Below are 12,112 nucleotides of genomic sequence, written 5' to 3' on the forward strand. Positions count from 1 at the left end.
TTTTTGGACAGATTAGTCTTCATTGATTTTCGTAAGGCGTCTGACCAGGTTCCTCATAATTCACTTCTCAACAAGCTTGCTTTATTTGACATTCCCCCTCTCACCACCCGTACTTTTTCCGTCAAAGTTAACAGTACCTCTGATCCTCTTTTTTTCAATCCATTGTTGCCAATGATAATAGTTTCTTATCCTCCTCCCAATTCCAAACTTACGCCATCACCCGTTTCAAATTTATTAATTTTTCTTGTCGTTTTGTTATATACCTTTTCCCCATTGAATTAACCTTTGTTCCGGTATTCGCCTTTCCCTTTGCCATTATGTCCGTTTGAACAAGCCTCCGTTTTATCGTTTCAACATTTCCTCGACTTCTACCTTTCTTACCTCCTCATTTTTTTACTCGAAGTTTTCTAGTGAGAGACTTTTCCTAGTCTTGTGTATTTCTTTGTTTGACATCTTCGAGTCTTACCTCATTATTAATTTTAACCTTATTGTAGAATGCCTGTCGGTCTCACCTATCCCAGCCTTCAAAGCGTTTTGGAACATTTGGAGGCAGTGAAGCGGTAAGTCTAATTCATTAGTGTGGTTCACTCATGTTGTTTTCAGTGCACATATAATTGCTCGTTCCCCAGGCCTTCGACGAGTAGATAAGTTAATTACACTTTATCTGGAGATCCTTAATATTGGAGGAGGGGATCTCACTTTCAACAAATTATTAATTACGTGTGATAAAGATGAAGTGAAATTCTATATGAATGGGAAAACATTCATCCGACAGAGAACGGAAAGTCAGGAAGAAAAAATGAAGAAAATAATCAACTTTTATATTCCTGGAAGATCAACAATCCGTGTGCACAAGATGGATTGGGTTCACAGTTCGCTCCCAGTTTTCTTGCCTGCCGATCTAAAATTGAGAGTGAATTTTTTGAAAGCACTCTACTGTGAAAGCTTCGAAGAAGCAATTCCATTAATAGACCCTCGTAGCTTTCCTCTTAAAACTGTTGTTACTATCCCTGAATCCTCAAACTTTGACAGCCAAATCGTTCAGTTAGCAGAAACTCTTATTCTGGACTTTTTTATTGATGAAACAGTCACTGTTGAAGACCTCAAGAAACTTAACAACAAGACAGTGGTATTCGAATGCTTCAATTCCAAAATTGATATGGTTTCATTGATTAAGTACCACGTTGAAACTAGAAAGAAGGTTGACACCACATTTGTGATTTCAACAAGTGCAAAGGGTTTTATCAATGATATGCTACATCAGTTCGAACTTGTGTTTGGTGAATACAAAAGTGATCTGGATGGCATTGATGAAAGGTATGTTAAATATAAGAGAGTCAAATCAATTTTTAAGTTTTCAGATTTATTCCCGAATTGTCTAAGTTCTCCATCCCAATCAACAACGAATCTAGAATCCAAGTGTACGCAATCGAGGATCCAGAAGAAAAATATCTGCGTAATATAATTGTGAAACCAGTGACAGAAATCTCTGGAATATAATCTGCCTCCCTTGAAATTATTGATCCTTTGTTTTGTAACACGGTGCGAAGCACCGTGCCAAGTCTCCTTCCACAGTTCCCCTAAACGAGGCCACGCCTACCGGCGAGGAGCAAGCAGGGAAGGACCAGCGGGTCAGTTGTGGTGTGATGGAGTAAGAGGGGACGTGAGTAAACCCTTTTCTCTTATATATTCTCTTATTTATTATATTCCTTTTCTTATTCTATTCCTTTATTTTATTCTTATATTTATTCCTATTTCTATTGTCTTCATCTTAATCTTAATATTCTCTATCGATATACTATATCCACTACACTCTAATAAATACTTGTAAGATAGAATAGTTGTGTTAGTCTAAGTCAGAGTTTAAAGGGTCTAAATATAACACGAGTAGGGGTCGTGTATTGCCGACGTCATCATAGAACATGAGTTTTTGGTTGCTGAAGATGATTGCTGTCCAGGAAATGCATTGATCGGAATTGATTTCATGAAATCATTGGATCGTCGAGGAATTCGTACATGGTTGAGACCAGCTATGCAGAAACTACAAATCGGGACAGTAATGATCGACCTTGTTGGACCCCAACGTAAGCCTTTCGAGTTAACAAATGTTGTAATGGAGATGATTAATGCGGACGACGTTATGTTGAAACCAGGACAAGAACAATTACTAAAAATTGCTAATGGAGCTGATATCGAGGCTGATCAAGCCGTATTGCTGAAATCGAAACCAGAAGGAAACCTGCTATTCGAGAAGACTGTGTTTCATCCGTTGGACAGTCGTGAAACCACAATTCGAGTGAAGAACAATTCAAATAGAACCATTCAATTACAAGCTGGAGATGTGATTGGAAAAGGAGCGATTGTTCAGTTGAAGAATTTGTCAAAGCCAGGATTACCGGATGAGCCAGCTGAAGCAAATTGGGAAGAAAGAATCTTGGAAACAAATGGAACTAAGTTCATGGACAAGATTGATTGGACAGGATCGGAATTGAATGCTGAGATGAAAGAGTTGCTGAAGAAGATTTTCAAGAAGTGTCGTCATGCATTTTTCAACGAAGATGGTGATATTGGACTTTTCAAAGGAGGAATCGAGCACTCAATCGTGATCAGAAAAGACATGCCTTTTCCGAAATCAAGGACATATCGTGTAGCACTTGGCACTCAAGATGAAGTCGAAAAACAAGTTCAAGAGATGATATTGCTGGACATTATAGAGGAATCAACATCTACATTCATCAGTCCAATTGTCTTAGTGCGGAAGAAAGATGGTACGTATAGATTTACTACTGATTTTCGTCTGCTGAATGCTGTGACAGTGAAACAAAACTATCAAATTCCACTTATTTCCGATATTGTGGATTTGGCTAGTGATGGGACATTTTTCACAAATTTGGATCTCATCCAAGGATTTTTTCAAATACCACTGAGAAAAGAAGATCGACCACTCACTGCATTTGCTACCCCAACTGGAACTTATCAATACAAGAGAATGCCGATGGGATTGTGTGGTGCTCCCCACACTTTCCAGACAGCTGTTCGACAATTACAAAAGAAAACGAAGGCCAAGTTATTTTGCTATTTGGATGATTTACTCATCGTTTCGAATACGCTGGAACAACATATGAAAGATATTGAAGAAGTTCTACAGAATATTGCTGAAATTGGTTTCAAAGTCAAGATCGAAAAATGCAAGTTTGCTCAACCAGAAGTCACATTTTTGGGATTGCTCGTCGGAAGAAATGGAGTCAAGCCGAATCCAGCCAAAGTGAAATCAATCAAGGAGTTTCCTGTACCAAAAACACCAACTGGAGTCAGAGCATTTCTCGGTATGACTAATTATTTTCGAAAATTTATCAGACAATTCGCGGAATTGGCTGCACCACTGCACGATCTTACGAAAAAAGATCAACAATTTGTTTGGGAAGAAAAACATCAAGAATCATTCGATCAATTGAAAGCTGCATTATGCTGTACTCCCGTTCTACAAGCACCAAGAGCTGGTTTTCCCTTTGTTATCGAGTCAGATGCAAGTTCGATCGCTGTAGGAGCTTTGCTTTTACAAACCGGAGAGGACGGAGAACTACATCCAATTGCATATGATAGCCGGAAGCTGACAACAACGGAAAGGAAGTATCCACCCATTGAAACTGAAGCACTTGCTCTTGCATTTGCTGTCAAAGCTTTTCGGACCTATATTCTTGGATCATCTGTCACCGCCATCGTGGATCATCGCCCTTTAACCAGTCTTATGCATAGAAGAGATCTCATCGGAAGACTGGCGAAATATCAAATAATTCTTCAAGAAATGGATCTCACAATTATATACCGTCCGGGAAAGCTCAATAGCGTGTGTGATGCATTATCTCGGTATATTGGTAACGAAGTCAAAGAATGCAGAGAAAAGCCGAGCAAGAAGTCTGAAGAAGTCCACAATGTGGAAGATAGTAGTGAGTCTATTGACCAAGGTGTTATTAAGAAGATTCAAGAAGAAACGCCATGGATTGCTGAAATTTCGAAGAAGCTGGAGCAGATGGATCTGAATTCGTTGGAACGCTACCGGAAGGAAAATGGAGTCGTTTATGTCAAGAACCAGAAAGGAGATATGGTAATTTTGGTTCCCAGAGAAAAAGATGTCATTAGCGATATTATGAAGAGATACCATCAAACTGCTCACTTGGGAGCACATCTGGGAGCTGAAAAGACAGAAGCATCTATCGGAAGAAGATTTTACTGGAATAACATCACCAGAGACATCAGGAATTTCGTTAGGAAATGCGAAGCTTGTCAGAGAAGAAAAATCAATCCGCATGCTGAAACAAAGGAGCCGATGGGACATTTGGAGTTACTTGGAAGACCGTGGGAACGAGTTCATGCTGATATTTGCGGACCATGGCCAGTTACCAAAGATGGAAATCGGTATGTCTTTACAATCAAAGATGATTTCACCAAGTACACCCTTGCGATTCCAATCGAAAAGCAAGATGCTGCTACAATGGCGAAAATTTTTGTGGAGACGATTGTTCTGAAGTTTGGAGCCCCGAAAATTTTGTTGACGGATAATGGAACTAACTTCAAGTCGGATTTGTTTGAAGAGATGCTGAGAACAATGAAGATTCAACACAATCTAACGGCGCCATACCACAAATCTGCAAATGGAACTGTCGAGCGAGCTCATAGGACAATTGAGGAAGTTCTTTCATCCTTTGTCAATTCTACTCAAACTGACTGGGACCAGAAGTTGCCATTTGTCATGTTCGCTATCAACTCTGCCCCACATGCTATCACCAAATGCAGTCCTCATCAAGCTTTATTTGGACATGAGCTGCCGACCCCTGAAGATGTGAATCTGGGGATTCCTCTACCGTCTTACTTGGATGTGGAAGATTTCCAAGGTCAACTGAGAGCACATCTGAAGGACCTTCATGAAGGAATCAAGGAGAAGCTGAAAATTCATCAAAAGAAAGCCGAGGAACAATACGACAGGACTCATCGGATTGCTGAGAGGAAGATCGAGATTGGAGATAAGATTTTCGTGAGAAGAAATGAACCAAAGAACAAGTTGGCACCAAGATTACATGGACCATTTCATGTTGTCGAAGTGTCACAGTTCAATGTTTCATATCAAGATGGAAAGAAGAAGAAAATTGCCAACAAGAACGATGTCAGATTAGCCGAATCGATGGAGGATGATGCGACTACAACGAGTGATATGGATGAGATGGAAGCTGCGCCGATGGACGAGGATTCGAGGAAGAAAAATGTTAATGATGCGCCAACGAAGGAGATGGAGGATTCGAGGAAGAAAAATGTTAATGATGCGCCAACGAAGGAGATGAAGGATTCGAGGAAGAAAAATGTTAATGATGCGCCAACGAAGGAGATGAAGGATTCGATGAAGAAAAATGTTAGTGATGCGCCAACGAAGGAGAGGATGGAATCGATGAAGGAAAGTTATACTGATGCGCCAACGATGGACTCGATGAATAAAACTGTAATTGAAGCACCAGAGAAGAAGAACCTATCGTGGAAGAAAGCTGATTCAAAGCAGAAGGACAAGCCGATGTCGATGAAGGGAAGCCGCGCCAAGCAGAATGATGTCGAAGCAGTACGCAGATCGGAGCGCCTCAGAGCGAAAAGAATGTGATTCGGATGAGTTTCTTATGTTTATTTATTGATTAAATTGTTCTCTCTCATTTAAAAAAAAAATTGTATTTGCTCTCTAAATTTATATTATTTTTATTCTTTTTATCTATCTCCTCTCTTTCAATATACCTATTTGTATGTATCTTTTGATCTACTCCCTCCCCTTACTTAATTAAGTATTAATCAGCCCTTTTCAGAGGTAGTCTACGTTTTCGTAACTTTTCCCCAACTCAAAATTTATTGATTTTACTCACAGAACCGAAAACTCTCTCACCATAACAAGCCACAAACACCCAACACCACATCAAGTCAACTTCCGCCTCAATCAAGTCAACTCCCTATCCATTTATGTCAACTTCAAGTCAAAAAGAATTATGCCAACTCATCTGAGGAAGTCAAATATATCAAGAAGAAGAATTCAAGTCTGCAGAAGGACGATCGAGGGCGCTCGTCTTAGGGAAGGGGGGATGTAACACGGTGCGAAGCACCGTGCCAAGTCTCCTTCCACAGTTCCCCTAAACGAGGCCACGCCTACCGGCGAGGAGCAAGCAGGGAAGGACCATCGGGTCAGTTGTGGTGTGATGGAGTAAGAGGGGACGTGAGTAAACCCTTTTCTCTTATATATTCTCTTATTTATTATATTCCTTTTCTTATTCTATTCCTTTATTTTATTCTTATATTTATTCCTATTTCTATTGTCTTCATCTTAATCTTAATATTCTCTATCGATATACTATATCCACTACACTCTAATAAATACTTGTAAGATAGAATAGTTGTGTTAGTCTAAGTCAGAGTTTAAAGGGTCTAAATATAACACGAGTAGGGGTCGTGTTACGGTTTCTAAGTTACCTCTATTGTATCTTTTCTACTGTTTTCTATTGCAACAATAAAATAGATAAAATAAATTGGAATTATAATTGGAAACAAATTTTCGGGTTACAGAAGTCCTCGTAATGAGACCGGAATATGTGTATTCATATGAAATTTTAGATCTTTATGATTTAACGGGGGTTTTAAGAATAGACGGGGGTTTTAAAAATAGACGGGGGTTTTAAGAATAGACGGGGGTTTTCAGAATAGACGGGGGTTTTGAGAATAAACGGGGGTTTCCGACAAGTTCTATTTACTTATACTAAGAAAACCCCAAAATGGTCAGAAATGACTACACTCCCTCCAGTATACATTTTTTTCATCGGCTTTTCCAATTTTTTTGGTTTTTTTGTTTTTTTTTCTGCATTTTCTTCTTTACTTATCTATTTTGTACGTCGCATTGTTTTTTGATTAGAGAAGTGTAATAATTGTCCTCCTTCTTCTTTTGCTCCACATTTGAAATCGACGAAACGGCGATGTTTCGGGCGAAATATAATCGAGATCATATGGTAGATCGTTCAACTGTTTGGGTTTTTGGATTGCTGGAAAGGAAGACTAATAAGGTAGATTCGATAATCCTGCTGCTCATAATCAGACGTAATCTGAAACCTGGTTTGATTTCTGAAAAAAAAATACAAAAAAAAGTTTGATACCATAGAGATAACTCTCTTTTTGCCAGTCTGTTTACTGATCCTTACGAGCAAATTCCAAGTTCTGGCCACAATGTTTTGGGTCAAAAATGACGCTTTGTTTATTTTTCGTTGAATCAGAACATTATTATTCAAGTTAACTCTGCGGACTGACTCAGGAGATCATTTAGAGAATCTCTTATATCAACATAAACAAGATCGCTATGGCTCTAAAAATCAATCGTGGGAGTGTCCAAATTATCGTCAAAAGGCACTTCGACCTCAAGTCCGACCAACTATGTCAAAGACAAATTCCGGCGATAAATTAAACAGGGCACGTGAAAGGTCAGATGACGTGTAAAAATATTTGGATTTTTTCACACGTAGAAATAAATCCAAAAGTATTAATTTTATTCCATTTACCGGTAATTAACCGGTAATTTTTGGTAAAATTTTACCGGTAAATTTACCATTTTTCATAAAATTCAACCTAAAAATTTTTTGTTAATTTCTTATCAAATTTACATTTGTATACACATTTGTGACCTAAATTGTCATATTTTACTTCTTGGATGCATTCCCGAAAATTTCCAAAATTTCAGTTTTCGTATTTTCATGAGGTGAAGCTAAGATTATGTGGAACACTGTATCATAATTGCGGGAGATTTTTCTTTTGATTATTCCTCGAGTCCTACAAGTGTTGCCTGTTGCTGGTCGGCCGGAATTTTTTCCTTTCTTAGAGACTTCCATCCTTTTTGAAGGTCACCAACATCGTACTGATGCTGATGGAATGTCAAGACGTTTTTCAATGTTGGCGCTCTTCATTCCCTCCTTGAACAAAGCCCTACCGCTGATAATCGTTGTTCTTGCAAAAATCTATTTTTTTATGTATTTTTTTTCAGAAATCAAACCAGGTTTCAGATTACGTCTGATTATGGGCAGCAGGATTATCGAATCTACCTTATTAGTCTTCCTTTCCAGCAATCCAAAAACCCAAACAGTTGAACGATCTAGCATATGATCTCGATTATATTTCGCCCGAAACATCGCCGTTTCGTCGATTTCAAATGTGGAGCAAAAGAAGAAGGAGGACAATTATTACACTTCTCTAATCAAAAAACAATGCGACGTACAAAATAGATAAGTAAAGAAGAAAATGCAGAAAAAAAAACAAAAAAACCAAAAAAATTGGAAAAGCCGATGAAAAAAATGTATACTGGAGGGAGTGTAGTCATTTCTGACCATTTTGGGGTTTTCTTAGTATAAGTAAATAGAACTTGTCGGAAACCCCCGTTTATTCTCAAAACCCCCGTCTATTCTGAAAACCCCCGTCTCTTCTTAAAACCCCCGTTAAATCATAAAGAGCCGAAATTTTCAGATTACTCGAATCCAAATACTGTGAATTCGGGCACTTGTTGGATTTATGTTCAATAGAACAGACATCTAAATAATTATACAGGTTTCACCGGAAATTTATTTGCTCAAACCGTTTTCCCACATTAGGATTATCTAAAGGCACTGTTTAGTAACAGACTGTGTTCGCCCTTCAAATCTCCTCACAGAGAAACCACACAGCAAATCTCTTTCTCTCGCTCACAGATACCTTCGACGACATCAGACTTCCATCTATCTCGTTATTTGCACATTTAACCATACTTGCAAACCGGGTCGAAACGGGCCGAAACGGGCCGGCGCGTAACTCGCGTCAAACTCATTATTATGAGCTGAAAAATATACCAAAATGTAGATCTCGGCGAGTTCTATATCTGTGACCTACTACGGGCCGGATGGCTATTCGTTAATGTGCCGCGGGCCGGGAAAAAGTGCCAAAAAACGCGAAATTGACCAAAAAAGCCATTCTAGCCCGGCCCGCGGCACATTAACGAATAGCCATCCGGCCCGTAGTAGGCCACGGAGATAGAACTCACCGAGATCTACATTTTGGTATATTTTTCAGCTCATAACATTGCATTTGACGCGAGTTACGCCCCGGCCCGTGTCGGCCCGTTTCGGCCCGGTTTGCAAGTATGCATTTAACACCCCCTTCAGTATCTTATTTTCCTTTCATCAGTAGACGTTGTGACGTGGAAGATGGTATCTGACCTGTCCCTCTCCTATTCACTCTCCAACCTCACTATTCCCTTCATTCCTGTTGGAGAATGCCTCTCCCTCTCTCTTATCCTGCCCTTCGATGTATTCTGGAAAACTTGGAGGCAGTTAAGCGGTAAGTCTAGTTGATTCGTGTAATTCATTCACTATTATGTTGTTTTCAGTGCACATATTATTGGTCGCTCTCCATTACTCCAAAAAATAGATAAACTGATTACACTTTGTTTGGAGAATCAGTATAATGCAAATGATGAAATTCTTATCAATAATTATCATACTTGTCACGGGCCGGGCCGATTTCCAAATTTTTTTTCAATTTTTTAAAATTTTCCACCCGGGCCGGCCCATGAAATGACAAGTATGACTAAACGCAAGTTCAAACTCTCGTAACATCTCATTGATCACTTTGATATGTGTTGCAATCATATAAGTGATCTCGACGACTTTCTTAGTTTCGACGTGATATTTAATCAATGGAACCAAATCAACTCTGGAGGAGCTACAGTATTTAAGTACCACAGTCTTGTTGTTTAGCTTCTTAAGATCTTCAACAGTGAGTATTCGATCAGTAAAAAGATACAGAATAAGAGTTTCCGCGGACTCAACAATTTGGCTGTCAAAGTTCGAGGTCTTGGGGATAGTAATCACAGATTTCAGAGGAAAACTATGAGAATCTAGGAAAGAACGTGAGGTTTCAAAGTCATCTCGAAAAAATGCATACAAAGTGTTCACTCTCAATTTCACATCCACATCCAAGAAGTCTGGAAACAAACTTTGAACCCAGTCCAACTTGTTCACACGGATTTTTGATCTTCCACAAATGTAAAAGTTCACCAATTTCTTCATTTTATCCCCTTGAGTTTTTAATTTCTGTCGGCTGAATGTTTTCCAATTCATCTCGTATTTCACCACATCCTTATCAAATATAATCAATAATTTGTTGATAGTCATTTCATTAAAGTCGATACAGAGATTTTCCAGACAAGGTGGAATTAACTTAACTACTCTTTGAAGACCTGGGGAATGGGCAATGATATGTGCTCTGAAAACAACAGAATACTGAGTGATCTACACAAATCAACTAGACTTACCGCTTAACTGCTTCCAAATGCTCCAGAATACTTCGAAAGCCGGGATAAGAGAGAGGGAGAGACATTTTCCAATGAGGATGAAGGGAATAATGATGTTGGAGAATGAATGAGACTAGGAGAGGGAGGGGAAGGTCAGATACCATCTGCCACGTCATAATGCCTACAGATGAAGGGATAATATGAGAGCGTAGGTTAAGCAAATAACAAAACAGATGGGAAGATATCTAAATAGGAATTAGGCTGGAGAGTAAGTGAGCCTGCTGCCTCTAGACAATCTTACTACAGAAGTGTGGTATAAGGTGGAATGCATTTCTCGTTTAATCAGTTTTAACGATTTCAATCTCAAATGTGTCCGTCTGGCCGAGTGATCTAACAAGGGAAATCTTTGGAGACGCGGCTTTCAAATGATCTATAAATTCGGTCATAGGTATTTTCGACTACGGGGAGTCCATTTCTGCAGTTAAAACCTGCTAAATATCTCTGCGAGCCGAGCGCCGAATTTATAGGTACTTTGAAAGTGGCGTCTCCAAAGACTTTCCTTGTAAGACTATATTCTGATTCCACCCTGAAAATAGTTGTTTTCAACAAACAGATATTACCTAATGTGCAAAAACGTTTATTGTGAAGAGGTCAAAATGAGACAATTGATAATTTCAAAATTCATGGAATGAACATGGAATGGGTTTTATGTTGATGTTTTGAAGTAGTAGATCATAATCCCGGAACTGGTTTAATTACAATTTTCAATCGACCATCTTCTTCTGGATCCTCGATTGCATACACTTGGATTCTAGACTCGTTGTTGATTGGGATCTTAGAAGATCCGGGAATAAATCTGAAAACTTAATGATTGATTTGACTCTTATATACAGTGCGCGTCATAAATATGCGCCACCCCCCAAAATCGGTGTATGCGGCAAAGTGAGTTATTTTCCTGGGGAATCGTTATTAAAACCGAATTCAGCGTATCGAAAAACCTATGTTTCCAAGTTTTGAGAAAAATATGTCGAAAATAAAAATTTTTTGGAGAAATTTGTTTATGAATCAGGTTTTAATAATGTTTCTGAATACTTACTCGATAGTTTTCAAAATATTCCAGCGATATTTTGAAATTTCAGCACTTTTTGGCGATTTTCATGATTTTTGAGAAAATACAGTTATTTTCTGATCTTAAGAGTACAGTACATGTTTGTTTTTTAACATTTTTTACAACCTACAGCACTCAATCTTCCTATTTCAATCTTTTTTAAACCCAGAAATTGATATTCCTGGTCTTAATTTAGTGGATTCAGGCAATTCGAGTCAACAAGGTCTGTAAGCATTGTGAGCTGTAGGCTAGGAATGAGATTTCTGGCAATCTGGAGGATCGAGTCTTGGTTGAAAACACACGGATTGCCTAATTTTGTACTCTATCCAAATACCCCTTTCATCTTACTACTTTTTGATAATTTACCGTCTTGCTGAATCATCATTTATCTTCTTCTATCTCATTTTTTGCATGGTTAGAAGCAGGGACGAACGGCAATGCCGTTGCCGTGTTGCCGCGTTGCCGAAATTGCCGACTTTTTTTTAATGCATTGCCGTTGCCGGATTGCCGACTTTTTTTTCGGCAATGTTTTTTGCAGTTTTTTAAATTAAATCTGTTCAATTTTTAGTCTGAATTCGACAGAAGTGATACAAAAATTGATATTTATTGCTTTTCTAATAGAATTTTTGGGGAAAAAAGGGAAAATGCGCTCATTTAGTCAAAACAACTGTCACTGGCAA

At 38.6% G+C, this 12,112-nt stretch overlaps 1 protein-coding gene and 1 pseudogene across 2 annotated transcripts; one reads left to right on the forward strand and one right to left on the reverse strand.

Annotated features, from left to right (window-relative positions):
* Positions 1-495: 495 nt before the first annotated feature.
* On the forward strand, positions 496-6,100 carry GCK72_022999 (uncharacterized protein; the record flags this gene model as incomplete). The annotated part of the gene is made up of 5 exons (XM_053735173.1): positions 496-560; positions 604-1,317; positions 1,362-1,476; positions 1,892-5,605; positions 5,900-6,100. The coding sequence occupies 5 exons, from the start codon at positions 496-498 to the stop codon at positions 6,098-6,100; spliced, it is 4,809 nt and encodes a 1,602-aa protein (XP_053578739.1).
* Positions 6,101-9,263: 3,163 nt separating this feature from the next.
* On the reverse strand, positions 9,264-10,410 carry GCK72_023000 (annotated as a pseudogene). Its single transcript has 3 exons — positions 10,346-10,410; positions 9,611-10,296; positions 9,264-9,343 (listed from the first exon to the last, which is right to left on the reverse strand). Coding segments are annotated over exons 1-3 (831 nt in total).
* Between the last annotated feature and the right edge of the window lie 1,702 nt (positions 10,411-12,112).

This window comes from Caenorhabditis remanei, chromosome X (assembly GCF_010183535.1).
Source record: "Caenorhabditis remanei strain PX506 chromosome X, whole genome shotgun sequence".
In the NCBI taxonomy this organism is placed as follows: domain Eukaryota; kingdom Metazoa; phylum Nematoda; class Chromadorea; order Rhabditida; family Rhabditidae; genus Caenorhabditis; species Caenorhabditis remanei.